The sequence below is a fragment of the Oncorhynchus mykiss genome, chromosome 29 (assembly GCF_057628025.1).
Source record: "Oncorhynchus mykiss isolate SJ-2025 chromosome 29, ASM5762802v1, whole genome shotgun sequence".
Taxonomy (NCBI): domain Eukaryota; kingdom Metazoa; phylum Chordata; class Actinopteri; order Salmoniformes; family Salmonidae; genus Oncorhynchus; species Oncorhynchus mykiss.
Window position 1 is genome coordinate 26,955,001 of NC_143050.1, and position 27,467 is coordinate 26,982,467.

At 47.1% G+C, this 27,467-nt stretch overlaps 1 protein-coding gene across 4 annotated transcripts in view; it reads right to left on the reverse strand.

The window, feature by feature from the left end:
- Positions 1 to 27,467, reverse strand: part of LOC110509811 (regulator of G protein signaling 3) — a 237,253-nt gene that overhangs the window by 141,049 nt on the left and 68,737 nt on the right. For 3 of the 4 annotated variants that reach the window (XM_036968257.2, XM_036968259.2, XM_036968258.2), the window contains 2 exons: positions 26,391 to 26,474; positions 13,040 to 13,151 (listed from right to left, as the gene is read on the reverse strand). In XM_036968257.2, the coding sequence (XP_036824152.2) occupies positions 13,040 to 13,151; positions 26,391 to 26,474 (196 nt within the window). Of the gene's footprint in view, positions 1 to 13,039; positions 13,152 to 26,390; positions 26,475 to 26,828; positions 27,006 to 27,467 lie in introns of those variants that run through there. The other variant, XM_090226891.1, reaches the window with a different exon arrangement.

The following is a 27,467-nucleotide window of genomic DNA, read 5'->3' on the forward strand; positions in this document are numbered from 1 at the left end:
TTCATACTGCCTTTATAAGGCCCCAAAAAATGCTATAGATGCTATATAGGGTGTCGCAACAGGCCTTTTTTATGTGATGTTTTCCAAATGACAAATATTTTGCTTGATGTCCCTGTGCTCTACACGTACACCCAACAGTGTGCATGGGTGTAGTTTGTGTCTGTTGTGGTGCACTGGTCTATCTTAGAGCCTTCTGTCCTTTCCACGCGCCACACCCTTGTCTCTATAGGAGATGACACGGTCACAGGAAACCCCCTGTCCCACTACCACCCCACTCACTCACTCACGCTCTCTCTCACACACACACACACACACACACACACACACACACACACACACACACACACACACACACACACACACACACACACACACACACACACACACACACACACACCACCCTCGTTGGAACAAACACAGTCCCCGGAGCCTGAGTGGCCTACCGTACTAAAATAACAATGACAGGTGGGGTGGGGTGGAGATGCACCCTCCTTGTACGCCCCCCTTCCCAAACACACACCCCTCCTAACCCACTGATGACTTCCTAATCCGCTGTGGTGGAGGTGCACCACAGTGCAGAGAGTGACCCATCTGAGAAGGAAGGATAGAAGGATAGACCTCTATATCCCTATATCCCACTTCTGTGCTCTGGGTCTCATTGGCCAGGACATTAGCAAATGTAATGCAATGCAATGCAATGTAAAACGTTGTCATCTGTGGGGTTAAATACATATGCTAACCTCTCCCTAGCCTGACCATTAGCTCACTTCATATGTCACAGAAGGTGGCCATATACTGGACTGTTGAATGGTATAACTTTTTTAATGTTATATTTCGGAGGGAATAAGTCCAATTTAAAGGATAGAGAGAGAGACAGAAAGAAAGTGGGATGGGAATTTTATAAAAATTTCCTTTGCAACTTTCGTAGAAATCCAATAGCTGTGTGTGCTGTGTCCATCTTCAAAATTCAAACCAGTCCTCCAATGAAAGCAAATCAGTTTGTCCTTCTGTTACAGTTAATCTGTGTCCAGGAAATGGCATCTTTGCGTGTAGTTAATTCCCTTCAAATAAGGTCTGGATTATTTACTGTTATTATTACTTACCATTCTAGGTTAACAAGCTAACCATTAAGCTACATCTGTTATGATGGTATCAATGTTATGGTATGTAATGGTCTTCAATTATAAAAGACCCAAACACACACTGGTGGTAATGGTATAGGGTAGGGTTTAATGGTAAACATCACTAATCACACTACAGAGCAGTTTTCTAATAATCTTATTGAAAAATATGACTGCCAGTTTACAATTATACTGAACTAAAATATAAACGCAACATGTAAAGCGTTAGTCCCATGTTTCATGAGCTGAAATAAAATATCCCAGAAATGTTCCATACGCACAAAAAGTTTATTTCTCTCAATTGTTTTGCACAAATTTGTTTACATCCCTGTCCCTGTTTCTCCTTTGACAGTACATACAATCGCAGACCATGTGTAACCATGCCAGCCCAGGACCTCCACATCCGGCTTCTTCCCCTGCGGGATCGTCTGAGACCAACCACCCGGACAGCTGATGGAACTGTGGGTTTGCACAATCAAAGGATTTCTGCACAAACTGTCAGAAACCGTCTCAGGGAAGCTCATCTGCATGCTCGTTGTCTTCACCAGGGATGTGAAGCCAAACTGACTGCAGTCTGGCTTCAGAACTGATTTCAGTGGGGAAATGCTCACCTTGACCACTGGCACGCTGGAGAAGTGTGTTCTCCACGGATGAATCCCGGATTCGATGGCAGACAGAGTGTATAGCGTCATGTGAGCGAGCGGTTTGATGATGTCAACGTTGTGAACGGAGTGCCACATAGTGGTGGTGGGGTTATGGTATGGGCAGGCATAAGCTAAGGACAACAAACATAATTGCAGTTTATCTAACGCAATTTGAATGCACAGAGATACCGTGACGAGATCCTGAGACCAATTGTCGTGCTATTCATCCGCCGCCATCACCTCATGATAATGCACAGCCCCATGTTGCAAGAATCTGTAAACAATTCCTGGAAGCTGAAAATGTCCCAGTTCTTCCATGACCTGCATACTCACCAGACATGTCACCCATTGAGCATGTTTGGGATGCTCTGGATCGACGTGTATGACAGTTTGTTCCAGTTCTCGCCAATATCCAACAACTTCACACAGCCATTGAAGAGGAGTGGGACAACATTCAACAGGCCACAATCAACAGCCTTATCAACTCTATGCGAAGGAGATGTGTTGAGCTGCATGAGGCAAATGGTGGTCACACCAGATACTGACTGGTTTTCTGATCCACCTCCCTGCCTTTTTTTAAAGGTATCTGTGACCACCAGATGCATATCTGTATTCCCAGTCATGTGAAATCCATAGACTAGAGCCTAATGAATGTATTTAAATGAATGAATTTCATTATATGAACTGAAACTCAGGGTTGCCACAACATTTTAGTCCCTGGCCTATTTCTCCACCAAAATGTTGGACTTATAGGGAAAGTCTTCATATGAGAATGGCACCATAGGGAAAGCCCTCTCAGAGAGCTGCCACTTGTTGGACTATTCAAGGAGAGTTGGGTTGAAGAATTAGTTTGCATAGAGGAGGACAAACTGGATTGCTTTCATGTAGGACTGACTTGAATTGTGAGGATGACCCAGGGGACAATGACTGCCCTCTCTCATTGAAGCCACGGAAGTTCAAGGCCGACCACGATATTGCAGGCATTGTTTGCAGAAAACATGATCCCCCATTATAGTGAAAAATGGATATCTTTCTTGGTCAATATTATTGTAAATAACATTTTAAAAATATGAAGACAATCATGGGACAAATAATTGCCTCTAATACACCAGTTGTACATCCTTGAAGCGATTATTTTAAAAATCAATCACAGAAGAATTCATAAGGATCCTTTAGTTGCTAATGGCAGCCTGCAGTACCCCAGCCGGCCTTCAACTTGAGTTTCTCAATGAGAGGTTGCAGCACTGAGATAGCCTGCAACAAACATCACTTCCTAGAGTAGCTCAAACTGTGCATGTTATGTCTTCATGAGACGCCAACTTCATTTGGCTTCAATGCGCTATTGAGTCTTCACTGGTGTCACGTGATCGATAGCTTTGTCCATTCATATATACAGTCATTGGGATGACCACACAATTTATTTTCATCATGTAGAAAATCGATGGGTTTTCTACCCAAAGTTGCTAAGGACCTATTGTGATCTATTTAATAAACACAAGAGACCAGTGAAATGGATAAATGTGTGTGGCGGTGTAGCAGGAACAGCAGCATCTCATGGCCAATACCTGATATTTTCACTCTACTTTATGGGAAATAATGCAAGTGACTTCAATTACAAATTTCCTGCAATTCTACAAATGTTTAAGCCATAAGCCATGGTAATATGATATCTGGGTGGGAGTGACTAAGAAAAGTTTAGATAGCTAGACTAACTAGACTAATTTACTAGTCTAAATAAGATTAGCTGACATGGGCTAATTGAGTGACTGTCAGTGAGTGACACATAACAAATGGAAAATGCTGATGCACAACCACATTTCGAAACGGCAGCTCGTGTTTTCTAATAATCTAACACCTCAACAGTAACTTGAGACACCGACGGATTAATGTGATTATATACTGTATATTTCTTTATTTAATAAATGAGGTCCGGACCTCGGTGTCCTCATATGTCCTCATATGTAGCTATGGCTCTGGTCATGTGTGAGGTGAAAGAAACGCACACCTGTTTAGGCGAGTTGCTGGCTAGCGGAGTAGAACACCTGTTTAGGCGAGTTGCTGGCTAGCGGAGTAGAACACCTGTTTAGGCGAGTTGCTGGCTAGCGGAATAGAACACCTGTTTAGGCGAGTTGCTGGCTAGCGGAGTAGAACACCTGTTTAGGCGAGTTGCTGGCTAGCGGAGTAGAACACCTGTTTAGGCGAGTTGCTGGCTAGCGGAGTAGAACACCTGTTTAGGTGAGGTGCTGCCTAATGGAGTAGAACACCTGTTTAGGCGAGTTGCTGGCTGGCGGAGTAGAACACCTGTTAAGGTGAGGTGCTGGCTAATGGAGTAGAACACCTGTTTAGGCGAGGTGCTGGCTAGTGGAGTAGAACACCTGTTTAGGCGAGGTGCTGGCTAGTGGAGTAGAACACCTGTTTAGGCGAGTTGCTGGCTAGCGGAGTAGAACACCTGTTTAGGCGAGTTGCTGGCTAGCGGAGTAGAACACCTGTTTAGGCGAGTTGCTGGCTAGCGGAGTAGAACACCTGTTTAGGCGAGTTGCTGGCTAGCGGAGTAGAACACCTGTTTAGGCGAGTTGCTGGCTAGCGGAGTAGAACACCTGTTTAGGCGAGTTGCTGGCTAGCGGAGTAGAACACCTGTTTAGGTGAGTTGCTGGCTAGCGGAGTAGAACACCTGTTTAGGCGAGTTGCTGGCTAGCGGAGTAGAACACCTGTTTAGGCGAGTTGCTGGCTAGCGGAGTAGAACACCTGTTTAGGCGAGTTGCTGGCTAGCGGAGTAGAACACCTGTTTAGGCGAGTTGCTGGCTAGCGGAGTAGAACACCTGTTTAGGCGAGTTGTTGGCTAGCGGAGTAGAACACCTGTTTAGGCAAGTTGCTGGCTAGCGGAGTAGAACACCTGTTTAGGTGAGTTGCTGGCTAGCGGGGGATAAAACACCTGTTTAGGTGAGGTGCTGGCTAATGGAGTAGAACACCTGTTTAGGCGAGGTGCTGGCTAGTGGAGTAGAACACCTGTTTAGGCGAGGTGCTGGCTAGCGGAGTAGAACACCTGTTTAGGCGAGTTGCTGGCTAGCGGAGTAGAACACCTGTTTAGGCGAGTTGCTGGCTAGCGGAGTAGAACACCTGTTTAGGCGAGTTGCTGGCTAGCGGAGTAGAACACCTGTTTAGGCGAGTTGCTGGCTAGCGGAGTAGAACACCTGTTTAGGCGAGTTGCTGGCTAGCGGAGTAGAACACCTGTTTAGGCGAGTTGCTGGCTAGCGGAGTAGAACACCTGTTTAGGCGAGTTGCTGGCTAGCGGAGTAGAACACCTGTTTAGGCGAGTTGCTGGCTAGCGGAGTAGAACACCTGTTTAGGCGAGTTGCTGGCTAGTGGAGTAGAACACCTGTTTAGGCGAGTTGCTGGCTAGCGGAGTAGAACACCTGTTTAGGCGAGTTGCTGGCTAGCGGAGTAGAACACCTGTTTAGGTGAGGTGCTGGCTAATGGAGTAGAACACCTGTTTAGGCGAGGTGCTGGCTAGTGGAGTAGAACACCTGTTTAGGCGAGGTGCTGGCTAGTGGAGTAGAACACCTGTTTAGGCGAGTTGCTGGCTAGCGGAGTAGAACACCTGTTTAGGCGAGTTGCTGGCTAGCGGAGTAGAACACCTGTTTAGGCGAGTTGCTGGCTAGCGGAGTAGAACACCTGTTTAGGCGAGTTGCTGGCTAGCGGAGTAGAACACCTGTTTAGGCGAGTTGCTGGCTAGCGGAGTAGAACACCTGTTTAGGCGAGTTGCTGGCTAGCGGAGTAGAACACCTGTTTAGGCGAGTTGCTGGCTAGCGGAGTAGAACACCTGTTTAGGCGAGTTGCTGGCTAGTGGAGTAGAACACCTGTTTAGGCGAGTTGCTGGCTAGCGGAGTAGAACACCTGTTTAGGCGAGTTGCTGGCTAGCGGAGTAGAACACCTGTTTAGGTGAGGTGCTGGCTAATGGAGTAGAACACCTGTTTAGGCGAGGTGCTGGCTAGTGGAGTAGAACACCTGTTTAGGCGAGGTGCTGGCTAGTGGAGTAGAACACCTGTTTAGGCGAGTTGCTGGCTAGCGGAGTAGAACACCTGTTTAGGCGAGTTGCTGGCTAGCGGAGTAGAACACCTGTTTAGGCGAGTTGCTGACTAGCGGAGTAGAACACCTGTTTAGGCGAGTTGCTGGCTAGTGGAGTAGAACACCTGTTTAGGCGAGATGCTGGCTAGCGGAGTAGAACACCTGTTTAGGCGAGGTGCTGGCTAGTGGAGTAGAACACCTGTTTAGGAGAGGTGCTGGCTAGCGGAGTAGAACACCTGTTTAGGCGAGTTGCTGGCTAGCGGAGTAGAACACCTGTTTAGGCGAGTTGCTGGCTAGCGGAGTAGAACACCTGTTTAGGCGTGCTGCTGGCTAGCGGAGTAGAACACCTGTTTAGGCGAGTTGCTGGCTAGCGGAGTAGAACACCTGTTTAGGCGTGCTGCTGGCTAGCGGAGTAGAACACCTGTTTAGGCGAGGTGCTGGCTAGTGGAGTAGAACACCTGTTTAGGCGAGGTGCTGGCTAGTGGAGTAGAACACCTGTTTAGGCGAGGTGCTGGCTAGCGGAGTAGAACACCTGTTTAGGCGAGTTGCTGGCTAGCGGAGTAGAACACCTGTTTAGGCGTGCTGCTGGCTAGCGGAGTAGAACACCTGTTTAGGCGAGGTGCTGGCTAGTGGAGTAGAACACCTGTTTAGGCGAGGTGCTGGCTAGTGGAGTAGAACACCTGTTTAGGCGAGGTGCTGGCTAGCGGAGTAGAACACCTGTTTAGGCGAGGTGCTGGCTAGCGGAGTAGAACACCTGTTTAGGCGAGGTGCTGGCTAGCGGAGTAGAACACCTGTTTAGGCGAGGTGCTGGCTAGCGGAGTAGAACACCTGTTTAGGCGAGGTGCTGGCTAGTGGAGTAGAACACCTGTTTAGGTGAGGTGCTGGCTAGCGGAGTAGAACACCTGTTTAGGCGAGGTGCTGGCTAGTGGAGTAGAACACCTGTTTAGGCGTGCTGCTGGCTAGTGGAGTAGAACACCTGTTTAGGCGAGGTGCTGTCTAGTGGAGTAGAACACCTGTTTAGGCGAGGTGCTGGCTAGCGGAGTAGAACACCTGTTTAGGCGAGGTGCTGGCTAGCGGAGTAGAACACCTGTTTAGGCGAGGTGCTGGCTAGTGGAGTAGAACACCTGTTTAGGCGAGATGCTGGCTAGCGGAGTAGAACACCTGTTTAGGCGAGGTGCTGGCTAGTGGAGTAGAACACCTGTTTAGGAGAGGTGCTGGCTAGCGGAGTAGAACACCTGTTTAGGCGAGGTGCTGGCTAGTGGAGTAGAACACCTGTTTTGGCGAGGTGCTGGCTAGTGGAGTAGAACACCTGTTTAGGCGAGTTGCTGGCTAGCGGAGTAGAACACCTGTTTTGGCGAGGTGCTGGCTAGTGGAGTAGAACACCTGTTTTGGCGAGGTGCTGGCTAGCGGAGTAGAACACCTGTTTAGGCGAGGTGCTGGCTAGCGGAGTAGAACACCTGTTTAGGCGAGGTGCTGGCTAGTGGAGTAGAACACCTGTTTAGGCGAGGTGCTGGCTAGTGGAGTAGAACACCTGTTTAGGAGAGGTGCTGGCTAGTGGAGTAGAACACCTGTTTAGGAGAGGTGCTGGCTAGCGGAGTAGAACACCTGTTTAGGCGAGGTGCTGGCTAGTGGAGTAGAACACCTGTTTAGGCGAGGTGCTGGCTAGTGGAGTAGAACACCTGTTTAGGAGAGGTGCTGGCTAGTGGAGTAGAACACCTGTTTAGGAGAGGTGCTGGCTAGCGGAGTAGAACACCTGTTTAGGAGAGGTGCTGGCTAGCGGAGTAGAACACCTGTTTAGGTGAGGTGCTGGCTAGCGGAGTAGAACACCTGTTTAGGCGAGGTGCTGGCTAGTGGAGTAGAACACCTGTTTAGGCGAGGTGCTGGCTAGCGGAGTAGAACACCTGTTTAGGCGAGGTGCTGGCTAGTGGAGTAGAACACCTGTTTAGGCGAGGTGCTGGCTAGTGGAGTAGAACACCTGTTTAGGCGAGGTGCTGGCTAGCGGAGTAGAACACCTGTTTAGGCGAGGTGCTGGCTAGTGGAGTAGAACACCTGTTTAGGCGAGGTGCTGGCTAGTGGAGTAGAACACCTGTTTAGGCGAGGTGCTGGCTAGTGGAGTAGAACACCTGTTTAGGAGAGGTGCTGGCTAGTGGAGTAGAACACCTGTTTAGGAGAGGTGCTGGCTAGCGGAGTAGAACACATGAAAAAGAAAAGGAGAGCCTCACACTCTAGGAGCTCAGATGCAATCATTGAATAACCAACGTTTCGACATACATGCTCTCTTCATCAGGGTATAATGACAAACACTTCGGGTCACTAATTTAAATATAGTTTGGAAGGACACACAGGTGTCTGTAATCATGGCCGGGTGTGGCTTGCTATCATTGGTTAATTTACAGATATAAATAGAACATGTAAAAAACATGAATGGACCAAAGCCTACGTTGAGATCGAAGGTTTGTTTTAAGTCGAAACGTTGGTTATTCAATTATTGCATCTGAGCTCCTAGAATGTGAGGCCTTTTCTTTTTCACGTGTGAGAAATGACATATTTAATGACATATGAGCTTCACGTCCCCTCAGGCAAGGATGGAGGAAAACAGCGTGGATGATGAGATAGAATAGGTAGATTTGGAGAAAAAGAGAGTGGAGAGAGAGAGAAATACGAGAAAGACAGAGATAGAGAGGGGTGGGGGGGAGTAGAGTAAGAGCAGATATTACAGTTTTTCTCAATTGCTAAAACACTAAAACCCATTGGCTGAACAAAGTTCTCAGTGGCCTGGACTCATTTAGCTAATAATGCAGTCTGTTGTCAATACCTTAAACCATTTCACATGGTAAAACACAATTTGCAGATCTCACTTAGACTTTTCAGCAAAACTCTAAACTCATTCTCAAAACACATTCTGCACTCTAATGCATCAGGTCATCCATACCGGTAAACACAAGTGGCCACAATCAAATACAAATAGAGAACACATGTCCTTGATTGAACACAACCACTCAAAATTGATTTAACCTGTTTCAAATGATGCGACACAACCAATATAAGCCAGTTCAGAGAGCAAACATTATCAATTGCTCATGTAATGTTGATCAAAATATAGTAGATGGTTCTCTGTTGAATAGTCTTACCCCTCAAAACATCTAGGCATTAGTTCCTTGCATAAGCCATTACATGCAAAATTGTTGAACTATTTGTCATAAACTGTCAAGCATAGTTTTACACATTTCTATTAGACCTTTTGTACAAAAACGTGAATTGATGAATCGTGCAGGTGAAATTGACCCTCACTCATGAAGGAATGTAAAGTGTTAGTTCAACCAACAATCAACCAGTTGTCTAAATTGCTCTAAGGTGCATCTCATGAAGAATCAAGTGGCAAGCATACAGTATATAGACACAACACAGAGTTGCAATTTTCCAATAATGGATGGACCAGGAAACGAACAGGGTCAACAGCCAAGAGGAGGAAGAAGAGGAGCAAGGATGCGTGGTGGAAGGCAAAACAGAGGAAGAGGCAGAAGAGGACATAGGCGCATATCTGATGACATAAGGGCCACTATTGTAGACCATGTTGTCAATCATGGCCTTACAATGGCTGAGGCGGGTCGAAGGGTGCAGCCGAATATTGGGAGATCAACCGTGTCCTCAATAGTTAAAACGTTTCGAAGAGAGAACAGGTCTGTCCACCAATACTGTTATTAGGCAGTATACTGTATACTTCCTACAATGCTTCATATTAGAGTAGTCCACTTGTATTTCACAGCATACAGAAATATACTCTATACAGATACATACTGCCCCTTACATGCACTCCTGTATGTTTTACAGTAAAATGTGTGAAGGCATAGTTTTTTGTCTATGTGAAAGTGTGCGATGCATCACTGCATTTTTCCCCACATAGGACTGCAAGATTACCTCAAACCGGTGGCAGAGGACGCCTTTTCACACCTCAATAGGAGGAGACTATTTGCGAGCAAACAATGCCATGAGACTCACGGAAATACAAAGGACCATTATAGAAGACAACGATGTCTTTGAAAACATCCATACGGTTAGCATCTCAACCATCGACAGGGTGCTGCATAGAAACCAGATGAGTATGAAACAGCTGTACCGTGTACCATTCCAAAGGAATGAGGACAGAGTTAAGGAGCTATGGTACCAGTATGTACAGGTAAAACATATATCTATGTAACTACTTTACAGCAACATTTTATAGTGATACATAGTACAGTAAGCATAAACTGCACACATTTCCATTGCTGTGGAAGGAACATGCAATATATGTACATTTTATGTCACTCTTCCTTACCAAAACAAATTCAACTGTGTGTTCTGGGATATAGCGTATAATGGAGTTGGAATCAAGTGAACCCTCTCCCAACTTTGTATACGTGGATGAGGCTGGCTTTAACCTGACCAAATGCAGAAGGCGGGGTCGGAATATCATTGGTCACAGAGCTACTGTGGATTTGCCAGGCCAACAGGGAGGAAATATCACCATGTGTGCTGCTATTTCGGAGCATGGTGTCCTAACCCATATCCCCCTTATAGGGCCATACAACACCCAGCATCTACTCAACTTTTTAGAGACTCTCTACAGGGCTCTCATCCCTGATGATGAGTGTGGTCTGTTTAGAGAGGATTTGCCAAAGTATGTGGTCATTTGTGATAATGTTTCCATCGATCAAACATCATAAGGCAATGGTTTGTGACCCACCCGAGGATGCTCATAGAATTCCTCCCACCTTATTCACCATTCCTTAACCCAATTGAGGAGTTCTTTTCAGCATGGAGGTGGAAGGTGTACGATCGTCAGCCACACACACAGATGACCCTGCTGGCTGCAATGGATGCAGCATGTGAGGACATCACAGTAGACGCCTGCAGAGGATGGATAAGGTATTCCAAAATATTCTTTCCACGTTGCATTGGAAGGGAAAATATCCGGTGTGATGTGGATGAGAATATGTGGGCCGACAGCCAGGAACGTCTGGATGTGTAGAGACAGCACAACAGTGCTGCGGGCAAAGTTGTGCCTTAGGGGTGGTTTCCTGCGTTTCTTTCTAATTTAGTTGTTTGTCCTTTGTGCCCCTTGGGTTGTCCAGTCTCTTTCAATCAATAACCCACATACAGTAATATGTAAATAGTACTGTTGAAATTGATATATGCCATAGAAGTGCAGCCTTGTGCATTTTCAATACAGTAAGTGTCATCCAAACTGTAACCTAAGTTAACATCAGGTAATACTGTCAAAGTACACAGTTACATTGACAACATGCCTAAACATTTTGACGACCTTGTTCGTGAACAATGACTCAATGACTTATCATTCTGATGACACTGACATGATCATTGGCATGAATATTTACTTTTGAGAGATGTACTAAGGATTTTTAGTGACTGACTAGCTTTAGAAACATATCTATTGTATATTGCAGTTTGTACAAATTGTTGTTCTGCATTTCTCCACTTATTATTTTGCACATGTTAGGGATGATGTGAAAAGTGCACCAAAGCGACTGAGAAAAACTGTAACAGTACTGACTGCTCAATAGATTTTGACTGGTTGCAGGTTCATATCAACAAAGAACAATAATAACAGTAACACAGAGACAAGTTTGTGAGATGCAGGGTACAGTACTGTAAAAATAGGGGTACAAGGAGAAGGAAGAACAAAAAACAAAATTGCAAAGAGCAAAGCAGAGTAGTAATTTCTGATCAATTTTGAGCTACTATGATAGAACCTGTTTTCATTAATCAAAAGACAATGACGTAAAAATATGAATGTTATTTTTCAAGCAGGTTTACTGACTGCTTGAGAGTGTATATCATTTTGATCACTTTGTTTATGATTTGAGGGCAGTGTTTGATTTTGAACACAGGTAAAACTGTTTTGAGGCGAATGTTTCATTTTGCAAGAGGAGTCCGAGGTTATGTAAATAGTGCTTGAAGATGAGGTTTTGTGTTTAATGTTTTCAGGAAATGGAGCAAGGTTTCAGAAATGGTGTTGTAACAATTGAGAAAAACTGTAAAGAGAGCTGAGGGCGAGACATAAAAAGTGATAGATGGGCTTTCTAAAGTGCGTCACAGAACCTACAGTATATAGTTGCAGTGAAGAAGCAGGACAGAACACAGAGACCTGAGAATATTGTGATTCAGTTTGGGCTCCACACTGTCCAACCACAGCTGACCGATATGACTGGACTGTCTGCCACCTGATCCCTGGGTACGTCAACAGATTTTACTTTTGTGTGCATATGAATGTGTATATGCACACACACACACACACACACACACACACAGAGGCCCCCACTAGCACCCAGCCAGGTCTGGCCTACTGTTACCCCGGCCCTCTCCATATCCTCCCTACATTATACACACAGGCATTTACAGTAAGAGGTATTTATTTGACTTGTAGTGCTTTGTTATACTGTGGGTCAAACTATTCTATGAGAGGTACCAACTCAGTGGAGTGTTTATATAGCTGAGAAACAGAAAGACAAAGCTCCGGGGTTTGGCTCACATTCAGCCTAAATATCCCACTGGAAGTCTAACTCACTATTAATGGGCGATAAAAATAACATGGCATTTGTTCATTTAGATGACTGTACATACACTACATTGCCCAAAATATGTGGACACTCCTTTAAATTAATGGATTTGGCTATTTCAGCTACACCCATTGCTGCCAGGTGTATAAAACCAATCACACAGCCATGCAATCTCCATAGTTACATTGGCAATAGAATGGCCTTACTGAAGAGCTCAGTGACTTTCAACATGGCACCGTCATGGGATGCCATCTTTTCAACAAGTCACTTTGTACACTTCTTTTGCTAACTAGCGTTAGAGCAATGACTGGCAGTCTATAGTAACTGCTAGTAGATACCATAGACTTCCAGTCATTGTGCTAAAGCTAGTTAGCATTATCTCTAACTTCTTTCATACTGGATGCAGAGACATAAAAATTGCATCCATGAATCCATCTGACTGTGGGGAAGTAGATAAAGGGCTTCATTGCCAAAATCCCGAAGGATCCCTTTAAGTCTACAAAGGGGTCAGGTCAACAGGGTTAGGCCTATGGGGTTGATACATTGGCCGTCGAAGCTGAACAAGGTAATAAAGGGGTTCAAGGAGTTGGGATCATGTCCAATAGCATCAGAGCCATGTCTAAGGTTTGTGTGTAAGGGATGAAACACTGACCGTCCTGTAGCCGTAGTTGTCTGAGGAATAGAGGGTTCTGTAGGACATTACATCTCCCTGGTTCATCCTCTCTGGTCACAAGCATTAGGTCTGTATAGATGAAGACTGTCACCTAGAGAGAGAGAAAGAGAGAGAGAGAGATAAACCTAGCTGAAAATATATTTTTGCTAAAACTCGACATCACGCACTGTGCCTGCATTGCAAAACAGTTTACATAGGCGCACAACACACATTTACTCTTTTGACAAATACACACACACACACACACGCTTGCTCAAAACTGCCCTTCTATGTCTATCCTCCAAATTGTACACACTTTCCACTCAAAATAGATGATAATCTTGATAGTCTTTTAAAATGTTTGATAGATGATCATCTTGACAGTCTTTTAAAATGTTTGATAGATCATCTTGACAGATAATCTGGTTAGTGGAGGACTTGTCACCCTGTCATGTCAGAGTAGTTGTCTATCTGGTGTCAGGGACAGACAAGAATCAGGATCAGAACAGCACACAAACACACACACACACACACACACACACACACACACACACACACACACACACACACACACACACACACACACACACACACACACACACACACACACACACACACACACACACACACAAACACACACACACACACACACACACACACACACACACACACACACACACACACAGCCCTTCTCACTTCTACAAAGTGTCTTTGTAGCGGTGTTCAACTGCAAACTTCTATGCAACAGGAAGTGTAGTTCACACAGGAACACAGTGCACCGTGGTCTCTAGACCATCACTGCTTCAGCAAGCCCCCCTAAAGATGACATTTGCATCTTATGTGCACACATGACTAATCCAAACCCTAGCTAGTCTAACTTATTAATGTGTTTACTTACTATTCTTATGACCCACTAAAGGAAAAACTTTGCTAACAGAGAAATATGAAGGTACAAACATGAGTCCATAATTCCTTGCGATTGAAGCATTTTAAAGCGCCTGAATAGATCAACAGTACCAATTATAGCTGGTACATGTTTAGAGGGTAGGGGATTGTGGAGGGTGGGGGTAAAGAAATGTGGGGGGGGGGCGGGCTTGCGTGTGAAAGAAGAGAAGGGCAGGACACACACTCTGCCTTCCCAAACTGCTTTCCTTCCTGGCCATAGGATGTGTGTTTCGGGTTGTGCTGTGTATGGGGTGTGTTTTTGGCAGAGGTACTTCTATGTCTCTTGCATGTCAGTGGATGGGCCAAACAATGAGGCAGGCAGGAGAGAGGGACACCCATTGTTAAGCCTAAGCAGACTGGGTGACCCGTCCTCTAGCCCCTTTATACCCTACGGTCATGTTCCAGGTCTCAATGGTGACTGGACAGGTGCCAACTAAACACAGTAGCTTCTATTAGATATGCGTGTCACTTTCTCACCATGTGAGCACATGCAAATACTGTACGCATGGAATTCACAGGAGGTTGGTGGCACCTTAATTGGGGAGGACGGGCTGGTCGTAATGGCTGGAGGGGAATAAATGAAATGTGATCAAATACATCAAACATATGGTTTCCATGCCATCCCATTCGCTCCGTTTCAGCCATTATTATGAGACGTCCTCCCATCAGCAGCCTCCACTAATGTAATTGTATGTGTATACGTTGGGTCTTGATGTTGTGGTCTATGTGTGTGTGTGTGTGTGTGTGTGTGTCAGTTTCATGTATTTTCATCAATCAGCAGCAGACCACAGCATTAAACAAGGAACACACTCAGTAAATTCCTTCTGGGCAACACCAAGGAAGCTACAGAAAAGGTCTCGCATCAGACACATCAACATTACACAGCAATGTGTGTCTAGGCTATGTGTGGGCGGTGTGTGTGTGTGTGTTCAGTGCATGTGGTTTTCTATGCAGATCGAGAGGATGCTGAGGGTCTTGATGTTGTGTTCTATGTGTGTGTGTGTGTGTGTGTGTGTGTGTGTGTGTGTGTGTGTGTGTGTGTGTGTGTGTGCTTGTGTGTGTATAGAAAGCCTACATCCCGTGAACTTTTTTTCCACATTTTGCTGCCTTAAAATGTAATCTAAAAATGTATTAAATGAGAGTATTTCCTTACAGATTTACATAACCTATTCCACGTTTTAAAAGTGAAAGAAAGTTATAGAACATTCCCAATACTACGTGGTTGATACTTGGCGGAAGCACCTTTGGCAGCAGTTACAGCTGTGAGTCATTTGGAATACGATTCTACCTACTTTGCACAACACTTAGGGCAACATATATCCATTGTTTTGGTCACAATTGCTCAAACTCATTCAATTTGGTTGGCAGTCATTGATGAACTGCAATATTCAAACCTTATCTCTGATTTTCAAGCAAATATAAGTCAGGACTGAGACTTGACCACTCAGGAACACTCAACACCTACTGGAAAGCCATTCTGGTGTGTCTTTGGCATTAACATTTGTGTAATTGTCTCACTGAAAAGAAACTCTATCCCAGGGGTAGGTTTTTAGAAGACTGAGGTGGGTTTTTCTCTAACTTTTGATCTGGGCTTTGCCCCTTTCATATTTATTTGGATCCTGACAAACTCCCCAGTTCCTGCAGATTACCTATAGCATGACTGGCACCACAATTACAAAAATCTAATTTAATCCTGTTTTAGATCAAATTTGAAGTCAGCAAAATGTGAAAAAAAGTTAAGGGGTGCCCAGGCAAAGTGTACAGTGGGCTATGCATCACAAGGTAAAAGCTGTAATAGCACAGATTATTTACAGATTACTTATTGAAACAGGGCCAATCTGCAGGGATGTCTGGCCCCATATTGACTATCTACAGCACAAACACGGACTGTTAAATATTTGTCCTCTTTTATCAAGCCCCAGCCAGCGCCCACAATTACCAGCTCTGACGCTCTGAGCCAAGACTAGGGTTTGGAACCAAAATTGTTTCCAATTGTTTCGTTCTGAGCAGAACCAATTATTTTTTCCGTTCCATTCCACTGTTTCACCTGCAAAATAAAATGATGAATCGGTTCGAACCCCAAAATGTAAAGGTTTATATGGCTCCTTTCTGTTCCCTTTTAAATCTCTGAAATCAAATTAGGTCAACATTAAATTACTTCACCCATCAGTGCAGATAGAGCAGCTTGCTATGTGTAACAGTATAACTTTAGACCGTGCCCTCGCCCATACCCGGGCGCGAACTAGGGACCCTCTGCACACATCAACAACTGACACCCACGAAGCATCGTTACCCATCGCTCCACAAAAGCCGCGGCCCTTGCAGAGCAAGGGGAACCACTACTTCAAGGTCTGACGTCACCGATTGAAGCGCGAACCACCGCTAACTAAGCTAGCCGTTTCACATCCGTTACATATGGAGTGAGCAAGCTATAGTTGTTTTAGCCTAGGCATCTGATAGCACATGGGTGCTATAGTTGTTTACATGCGCGATGGACAACCAGGTGCAGAGCGCAAGATGCGACTGAAATTTTGCGTGTGGGGAGAGAGGGTTGAGGAGGAGGCTTGGCTTGAAGCGCTGGGCATCTTATTATGACATGTATTATATGAATCGGGCCAACATAATTATACCTACGGAGGAGAGGCTTCTATGAAGGAACTTTGAATGCCTTTGAACTTCAGAGAGTTGGACCAGAGCTAGCTAGATGGCTAACAAGCTTGTGTGTGCAGAGCGGCACCAGAATTAAAAACATGTCTTACCTTTTTATAGTTAATAAATCCAATGTGGAATGTGATAACTATAGTGTCCTTAAGTAGTGTTGAAAAGATGAATCCATTCTTCTCTCCCTGATTTCTGAATCACGCATGTAACATCGGTTACATAACCTTTGTTGGGAGGAGCACACTGCCTACACACCACTGGCAAAGATTTTCAGCTGGCAGGCAAACACTGGAATATGTTTCTGAGTGACCGAGTGAGAGCTCTGGCATAAGCGCCTTGTTTAATTTTTTTGTGGGGCTGAACAAAATGCCCTGAACTTAAAATAAAGCGGTTCTCATGCTTTTTGAAAAACGGTTCTGTTCCAGAACAATATAGATCACTTTCATTCCCGTTTCTGAATCTGTTCCTCTTAAAATGCAGTTATTTTCCAGTTTTCGGTTCTGTTCCATGAACTGTTTCAACCCCTGGCAGAGACACAGTGTGGAACTGAAAAGCTGATCTGACATAATGAAAGGGGGGATATAAACTGTGAGGAATTGGAAGAGAAAATACATTTCCTCATAGTACGAACGTAGTATTGTCAATTTTTATCTACAGAAGACACACACAGCTAGACGACAATAAGATCAACACAATTAAAACCCACAGAGCAGGTGATCCGAACCCAGCCCCAACCCCCTCCTTCCCTCTCTCTTTCCCTCCTCTCCTCCTCTCTGAATGTCAAGAAGACTCAAGTCATGAGGGTCAGAGCTGTTTTTAAAACCAGCCGCCCACCCTCCTAAAAACCCCTAAAACCACAGCTGATCTCTTTTGGCTTTCTGTTTTAGGAATGTCACTCCAGAATAACCTGTCAGGATGTGTGTGTGCATGCGTGTGTGTTTTAGAGAGAGCGAGAGAGGGTCAAACACTCCTTCTGCCAAAGACCTAGCAACCATCCTGGATGGTAAACAGGGTTGTCCTGGTCTTCCTCTCCCAGACGCCTGCCAACGGACACCCCTCTTCCCCCCCACACCCGCCACTCCATCACATTTCCTGGACAATATTATCACAATGGCTGCCCAGCTTGTCATGGCTTCCCTCTCTCACTCAGCTCCCTGATTCCCAGAGAATACAGGGTGGATAACACATCGCTATGTGTGTTAAATACAGTATCCTCCCTCGTCCACCACAACATTGCATTGTAGCTTTTCACTAAAGCCAAGGTCAAACCGAGGTGCTCACCCTCAACCACCAGCCTACAGAATATACTGTAGGACTTACAGGTATTTACAACTACAAGGGTAAATATGGCCAACATGTAATGTATTGCTCTTTTTGAAGCATTCTCAATTTTGGGGGGATATAATATAATTTATAACATATGAGAGAGAGAGACACCATATACATTTAGTGAATACTGTGTTTGATTGAAACTACTGTCAATGAATCATCAATCAAAAGAAAGTCATCCAGTCCATTGTATTGAAGCAACCATAAGCAGACAACAATAGAGGAAGTTCTGGAGGCCAAATGGTCCTTCCACTCTGATAACACTACACAAAGGTCAGGAAACGTGACAGGGGGAACGAGAAAGAGAGAGAGAGAGAGGTACTAGGGGCCACAGAACTGCATCATTCCTCAGACCTGTGGGTCAGGACCCACTTGTGGGTTGCGGCAGGGATCCAGGTGGGTCGTGGGATGACATTGCAAATTTTATATATACAGTACCAGTGAAAAGTTTGGACACACCTACTCATTCAAGGGTTTTTCTTTATTTTTACCATTTTCTACATTGCAGAATAATAATGAAGACATCGAAACTATGAAATAACACATATGAAATCATGTAGTAACCAAAAAGTGTTAAACAAATCAAAATATATTTAATATTTTAGATTATTTAAAGTAACCTTTCTTTGCCTTGATGACAGCTTTGTACACTCTTGGCATTCTCGCACTTCATGAGGTAGTCACCTGGAATGATTTTCCAACAGCCTTGAAGGAGTTCCCACATATGCTGAGCATTTGTTGGCTGCTTTTCATTCACTCTGCAGTCCAACTCATCCCAAACCATCTCAATTGGTTTGAGGACGGGTGATTGTGATTGTGGAGGCCAGGTCATCTGATGCAGCACTCCATCACTCTCCTTCTTGGTCAAATAGCAAATACAAAGCCTGGAGGTGTTTTGGGTCATTGTCCTGTTGAAAAACAAATGATAGTTCCACTAAGTGCAAACCAGATGGGATGGCGTATCGCTGCAGAATGCTGGGGTAGCAATGCTGTTTAAGTGTGCCTTGAATTCTAAATAAATCACAGACAGTGTCACCAGCAAAGCACCCCCACACCATCACACCTCTTCATCCAAGCTGCACGGTGGGAAACACACATGCGGAGATCATCCGTTCACCTACTCTGGGTCTCACAAAGACACGCCGGTTGGAACCAAAAATCTCAAAATTTGGACTCATCAGACCAAAGGACAGATTTCCACCTGTTTAATGTCCATTGCTCGTGTTTCTTGGCCCAGGCAAGTCTCTTCTTATTATTAGTGTCCTTTAGTAGTGGTTTCTTTGCAGCAATTCAAACATGAAGGCCTGAATCACGCAGTCTCCTCTGAAGAGTTGATGTTGGATCTTGAACTTCCTGAAAAGGCCACCCCCAGGTGGTAAGGGTTGGTAACAACACATCCACCACGCTAATCAACAACAAAGGGGCCCTTCAGGGGTGCGTGTTCAGTCCCCTCCTGTACTCCCTGTTCACTCATGACTGCATGGCCAGGCACGACTCCAACACCATCATTAAATTTGCTGATGACACAACAGTGGTTGGCCTGATCACAGACAGCGATGAGACAGCCTATAGGGAGGAGGTCAGAACCCTGGCCCTGTGGTGCCAGGACAACAACCTCTCCCACCAAAGTGATCAAGACAAAGGAGATGATCGTGGACTACAGGAAAAAGAGGACCGAGCATGCCCCCATTCTCATTGATGAGGTTGCAGTGGAGCAGGTTGAGAGCTTGAAGTTTCTTGGTGTCCATATCACCAACAAACTAACATTGTCCAAGCACACCAAGACAGTCATGAAGAGGGCATGACAAAACCTATTCCCCCTCAGATCCTCAAAAGGTTCTGTAGCTGCACCATTGAGAGCAGGGTTGCATCACTGCCTGGTATGGCAACTGCTCAGCCTACGACCGCAAAGCACTACAGAGGGTAGTGCGAATGGCCCAGTACATCACTAGGGCCAAGCTTCCTGCCATACAGGACCTCTATACCAGGCGGTGTCAGAGGAAGGCCCTAAAAATTGTCAAAGACTCCAGCCACCCTAGTCATAGACTCTTCTCTCTGCTACCGCATGGCACGCAGTACCGGAGCACCAAGTCTAGGTCCAAGAGACTTCTATACAGCTTCTACCCCCAAGCCATAAGGTTCCTGAACAGCTAATCAAATGGCTACCCAGACTATTTGCAGTGCCCCCACCCCCCACCCCCTCTTTACACCACTGGTACTCTGTTGTCATCTATGCATAGTCACTTTAATAACTCTACCTACATGTACATACTACCTCAAATAACCAGTGCAAATTGACTCTGTATCGGTACCCCCCTGTATATAGTCTCGCTGTTGTTATTTCACTGCTGCTCTTTACTTGTTACTTTTATCTCTCATTCTTATCTGCATTTTTTGAAACTGCATTGTTGGTTAGGGGCTCGTAAGTAAGCATTTCACTGTAAGGTCTACAGTAAGCATTTCACTGTAAGGTCTACACCTGTAGTATTCGTGACTAATAAAATTTGATTTGACACATTTGATTTGATTTGAGATGAGTCTGTTACTTGAACTCCATGAAGCATTTATTTGGGCTGCTATCTGAGGTGCAGTTAATTGCCGATTTCTGAGGCTGGTAACTCTAATGAACTTATCCTCTGCAGCAGAGTCTTCCTTTCCTGTAGTGGTCCTCATGAGAACCAGTGTCACCATAGCGTTTGATGGTTTTTGCAACTGCACTTGAAGAAACTTTCAAAATGTCTAAAAGTAATGATGGACTGTCGTTTCTCTTTGCTTATTTGAGCTATTTGTCTTTTACCAAATAGGGGTATCTTCTGTATATCACTCCTACCTTGTCACAACACAACTGAAATTAACTTTTATCAAGGCAAATCTGTTAATTGAAATGCATTCCAGGTGACTACCTCATGAAGCTGGTTGAGAGAATGCCAAGAGTGTGCAAAGCTGTCTTCAATAAATAAATAAAAACCTTTGAATGAGTAGGTGTGTCCAAACTTTTGACTGATACTGTATGTATATACACTGAACAAAAATATAAATGCAACATGGGACAATTGTCACGTTCTGACCTCTATTTCTGTTGTTTTGTACTTATTTAGTATGGTCAGGGCGTGAGTTGGGTGGGCAGTCTATGTTTGTTTTTCTATGTTTTGGGGCATTTCTATGTTTTCGGCCTAGTATGGTTCTCAATCAGAGGCAGGTGTCATTAGTTGTCTCTGATTGAGAATCATACTTAGGTAGCCTGGGTTTCACTGTGTGTTTGTGGGTGATTGTTCCTGTCACTGTGTTTGTTGTCACAGGATAGGACTGTTTTGCGTTTTCACATTTCTTGTTTTTGTTAGTTTGTTCATGTGTAGTGATTTATTAAAACATGAATAACCACCACGCTGCGCTTTGGTCCGCTTCTCTTCCTCCTACAGACGAACGCCCTTACAGAATCACCCACCACAACAAGACCAAGCAGCGTGTCAACAGGCAGGAGCAGCAGGAGAAGCAACAGCGGCTGCAGGAGATACGTAGTAAGGAATTCTGGACATGGGAGGAAATCCTCGACGGGAGAGGACCCTGGGCTAAGCCAGGAGAATATTGCCGCCCCAAGGCCGAGCTGGAGGCAGCAAAAGCAGAGAGGCGGCATTCTGAGAAGCAAGCACGGCGGCGCGGACGGAAGCCCGAGAGTCACCCCCAAAAATTTATTGGGGGGGGGCACAGGGGGAGTGTGGCAGAGTCAGGAGTCAGACCTGAGCCAACTCCCCCCGTTTATCGTGAGGAGCCAAGGAGGAGCTCAGAACCAGAGCTGGTGTTGGAGGTGAGCGAAGCAGAGACTGTGAAGGAGTTAATGGGGAAATTGGAGGAGAGTGATATGAGGGATTTGCTGGTTTGGTGCATGAGGCACGACATTCGCCCGACGGAGCGTGTCAGGGATTTAATGGCACTGGGGTCAGCTATCCATACTCATCCTGAGGTGCGTGCGAGGGGTCTGGTGAAGACTGTGCCAGCCTCACGCACCAGGCCTCCTGTGCATCTCCCTAGCCTTGCACGTCCTGTGCCATCTCAGCACTACAGTGCTCCTAGCAGTGCTAACTGTGGCGGGCATGGTGCTGGTCAGGCACCGTGTTATGCAGTTGTTCGCACGGTGTCCCCAGTACGCGTGCTTAGCCCGGTGCGCTACATCCCAGCTCCCCACATCTGCCGGGCTAGGGTGAAGATCCAGCCAGGGCGGTTGGTGCCAGCCCTGCTCTCAAGATCTCCAGTACGCCTTCACGGTCCGGTCTATCCGTCACCACCTCCACGCACCAGCCCTCCGGTGGCAGCCCCCCGTACCAGGCTGTCTCTCCGGCCCATCCTTACAGGGGCTTCCTCCTCTCCAGCGCTGCCGGAGCCTCCCACCTGTCCGGCGCCTCTGCCGGAGCCTCTCGCCTGTCCGGCGCCGCTGCCGGAGCCTCCCGCCTGTCCGGCGCCGCTGCCGGAGCCTCCCGCCTGTCCGGCGCCGCTGCCGGAGCCTCCCGCCTGTCCGGCGCCTCTGCCGGAGCCTCCCGCCTGTCCGGCGCCGCTGCCGGAGCCTCCCGCCTGTCCGGCGCCTCTGCCGGAGCCTCCCGCCTGTCCGGCGCCTCTGCCGGAGCCTCTCGCCTGTCCGGCGCCGCTGCCGGAGCCTCCCGCCTGTCCGGCGCCTCTGCCGGAGCCTCCCGCCTGTCCGGCGCCTCTGCCGGAGCCTCCCGCCTGTCCGGCGCCTCTGCCGGAGCCTCCCGCCTGTCCGGCGCCGCTGCCGGAGCCTCCCGCCTGTCCGGCGCCTCTGCCGGAGCCTCCCGCCTGTCCGGCGCCGCTGCCGGAGCCTCCCGCCTGTCCGGCGCCTCTGCCGGAGCCTCCCGCCTGTCCGGCGCCGCTGCCGGAGCCTCCCGCCTGTCCGGCGCCGCTGCCGGAGCCTCCCGCCTGTCCGGCGCCGCTGCCGGAGCCTCCCGCCTCTCCGGCGCTACCAGGGCCTTCCTCTTCTCCAGCGTTGCCGGAGCTTCCCGTCTGCCCAGCGCCAGCTGAGCTTCCCGTCTGCCCAGCGCCAGCTGAGCTTCCCGTCTGCCCAGCGCCAGCTGAGCTTCCCGTCTGCCCAGCGCCAGCTGAGCTTCCCGTCTGCCCAGCGCCAGCTGAGCTTCCCGTCTGCCCAGCGCCAGCTGAGCTTCCCGTCTGCCCAGCGCCAGCTGAGCCTCCCGTCTGCCCAGCGCCGCCAACGCCGCCCGTCTGCCCAGCGGCGCCAGCGCCGCCCGTCTGCCCAGCGCCGCCAGCGCCGCCCGTCTGCCAGGAGCCGCCAGCGCCGCCCGTCTGCCAGGAGCCGCCAGCGCCGCCCGTCTGCCAGGGGCCGCCGGGGCCGCCAGTGCCGCCAGTCAGCCAGGGGCCGCCAGTGCCGCCAGTCAGCCAGGGGCCGCCAGTGCCGCCAGTCAGCCAGGGGCCGCCAGTGCCGCCAGTCAGCCAGGGGCCGCCAGTGCCGCCAGTCAGCCAGGGGCCGCCAGTGCCGCCAGTCAGCCAGGGGCCGCCAGTGCCGCCAGTAAGCCAGGGGCCGCCAGTGCCGCCAGTCAGCCAGGGGCCGCCAGTAAGCCAGGGGCCGCCAGTGCCGTCAGTCAGCCAGGGGCCGCCCGAGCAGCTGCCCCTCTGTCCAGAGCAGCTGTCGCCCCTCTGTCCCAAGCTGCTGCCGCCCCTCTGTCCCGAGCAGCTGTCCCTCTGTCCTGAGCAGCTGTCCCTCTGTCCCGAGCAGCTGTCCCTCTGTCCCGAGCAGCTGTCCCTCTGTCCCGAGCAGTTGTCCCTCTGTCCCGAGCAGCTGCTTCACCTCTGTCCCGAGCTGCCCCTCTGTCCCGAGCAGCCCCTCTGTCCAGTGGGGTCATTGAGAGGGGTGGCCATGGTGAGTAAGCCAGGGAGGCGGACAATAAGGCGGACTAAGACAATGGTGAAGTGGGGTCCGCGTCCCGCGCCAGAGCCGCCACCGCGGACAGACGCCCACCCAGACCCTCCCCTATAGGTCAAGGTTTTGCGGCCGGAGTCCGCACCTTTGGGGGGGGGTACTGTCACGTTCTGACCTCTATTTCTGTTGTTTTGTACTTATTTAGTATGGTCAGGGCGTGAGTTGGGTGGGCAGTCTATGTTTGTTTTTCTATGTTTTGGGGCATTTCTATGTTTTCGGCCTAGTATGGTTCTCAATCAGAGGCAGGTGTCATTAGTTGTCTCTGATTGAGAATCATACTTAGGTAGCCTGGGTTTCACTGTGTGTTTGTGGGTGATTGTTCCTGTCACTGTGTTTGTTGTCACAGGATAGGACTGTTTTGCGTTTTCACATTTCTTGTTTTTGTTAGTTTGTTCATGTGTAGTGATTTATTAAAACATGAATAACCACCACGCTGCGCTTTGGTCCGCTTCTCTTCCTCCTACAGACGAACGCCCTTACAACAATGTTGAAGATTTCACTGAGTTACAGTTCATAAGAAAATCAGTTAATTGAAATATATGCAATAGGCCCAAATCTATGGATTCCACATGACTGGGAATACAGATATGCATCTGTTAGTCACAGATACCTTTAAAAAAAGTAGGGGCGTGGATCAGAAACTCAGCCAGTATCTGGGGTGACCACCATTTGCCTCATGCAGCCAACACATCTCCTTTGCATAGAGTTGATCAGGCTGTTGATTGTGGCCTGTGGAACGTTGTCCCACTCTACTTCGATGAGTTGCTGGATATTGGTATTGGTGATATTGGTGAAAACTGGACCACGCTGTCGTACACGTCAATATAGAGCATTTCAAACATGCTCAATGGGTGACATGTCTGGTGAGGATGCAGGCATGGAAGAATTGAGACATTTTCAGCTTCCAGGAATTGTGTACAGCTCCTTGCCACATGGGGCTGTACATTATCATGCTGAAACATGAGGTGATGGCGGTGGATGAATGGCATGACCATGGGCCTCAGGATCTCATCACGTTATCTCTGTGCATTCCATTTGCCATCGATAAAATGAAATTGTGTTCGTTGTCCATAGCTTTAACCTTCCCATACCATAACCCCACCGCCATCATGCAGCACTCTCATCACAATGTTGACATCAGCAAACCGATCGCCAACATGACGCCATACATCTTCCTAGTACAGTTGAAACCGGGATTCATCCGTGAAGATCACACTTCTCCAGCGTGCCAGTGGCCATCACATTGAAGGTGAGCATTCGCTGAAGTTTGTTACGATGCCAAACTGCAGTCAGGTCAAGACCCTGGTGAGGATGACCCTGGTGAGCACTCGGATGAGCCTCCCTGAGACGGTTTCTGACAGTTTGTGCAAAAATTCTTCAGTTGTGCAAACCCACCGTCCCATCAGCTGTCCAGGTGGCTGGTCTCAGACGATCCCGTAGGTGAAGAAGCTAGATGAGGAGGTCCTGGGCTGGCGTGGTCACAGGTGGTCTGCGGTTGTGAGGCCGGTTGGACGTACTGCCAAAAATCTCTACATTTACATTGGAGGTGGTTTATGATACATTACATTCTCTGGTAACAGCTCTAGTGGACATTCATGCAGTCAGCATGCCAACTGCACACTCCCTCAAAACTTGAGACATCTGTGGCAGAACAAGGTGCACCTGTGTAATGATCATGCTGTTTCATCAGCTTCTTTATATGCTACACCTGTCAGGTGGATTGATTATCTTGACAAAGGAGAAAGGCTCACTAAAAGGGATTTTTGCTAAATAAGCTTTTTGTGCGAACGAAACATTTCTTTAAATGTTGCATTGATTTTGTTATATTGTTTGAGCATAAGAACACAGCATTAGAATAGCAGGAAATTGCCTTTAAAAACTGCAAAAATGGTCTGTGTATGTTTTTTCACCTGCTGTGCAATTAACTGTTTGAGCAGACATCTTCCCCGAATGTGTCTCTTTCCACCTCTCTAGGGGAGGAGAGGAGAGCAGAAGGGAGGAGAGAAGAGAAGAGGAGAGGAGAGGAAACGCCAAGAGAAGAGAAGACAATAGTGTAGAAGCCCAACGCAGCGCAGCAACCACCCACAGGTTTTCTAAATGCTGTCTCCTCCTCTCTCGCCTCTGTTCTCTGCTAGTAGCACAAACCACAGACAGAGGAGACATAAATAAGGTCTCAGTCTACACCTTGTATCTGGGTCTCTGCCATTTTCCTGTCACTGGGAAGGTATTTTAGAACATTGACAAGGGCTGGGGAAAATCTCCATAATGCATTGCAAAACCTCTTAGACAGTTATTCAAACCGAAACACTCTCACGGTTGTAGAATAGGAACCACAGTACAAAGAGTTGTGTCGTATTCTCGCAACTTGTTACTATCTTAAATACTCTAACTTTAACAACATTTACATCTTCCATCTCCCATTTTACTGATCCTGATCTAGACACACATACACACACCTTCTTAGTGGCCATTTACCTTAATGGAGAGGTGCTTGCTCTCGTGGAGGATCATCTCCTCAGAGACCACCAGAGTCCGTGTGGGGTTACACAGGTCCAGAGGCTACACACGATTGGGTGAGAGGGTAGATTTAAGGGTTAGATTAACATTGGATTAAGGTTAGATTAAGATTAGGCAACATCCTAGGAATTAAATGATGATGACATTATCCAGGGCAAAATACTGCTTCTAAATATTACTTCAAACACAATACATTCACTAATGCCAGTACACAATATTACAGCCAAAGTAATTAATACTGAAGTCCATACACTGCTATTACAGCCCAATATCATTCGCAACACTCCTAAATATCACTCAATAGAGATAGAGGTATAGATAGATACACATGTTTCAAGTACACAAATATTTGGGAGGGATGTTATAAGTACACGAGGGAGCATGTGGCTACAGTACCATCTCCATTTTGGCTCCAAGCTCCATGCTCTCTGCCCCACACCAAAGGGAACAATACAGGCTCTGCAGCTAGCGGCTCTCGTGTAGCTACAGTCGCTCCAGTCTCTACAGAGATCCTCACCATGTGAGCTGTGACTGCAGGAGTCTGTGAGCCGCTCTATAAGGGTCTCGCTCTGTGAGAAGGCGCTAGGCTAAAAGTGCTAGTGCTGCCGGGCTGGTAGCCACATCCTCTTGTGGACCAGGGCTAAAGAGCCCACAGGGCTGTTTCACTGTGTCTCAGAAGGGTGCAGCTGGGTGACTCAGTCACTCAGAGTCATATGTACACACATACTGTACCACAGAGCAGTGTTTCCCCTAGGTTTCTTTCAATAGGTAATACTGACGTGTAGTAAGTAATAATTGGTGATATCATAGAAGGAATACCATTTCCTCTTATATTTTAGATATAATATTAAACATTTTTGATCATTTATTTTTTTAAAGACTGTGAGTCTGGTGACTTTTTTAAAAGGATATTCTACTCCAAAATGCATGGCAATTAAATTATGCTCTCTTCCTTAGAAACTCGATGACAGTTACATTTTATCTCTTGATCTCAATGACTTCAGCAGCCAGTTTTATATTAACCCAAAGCTAGCG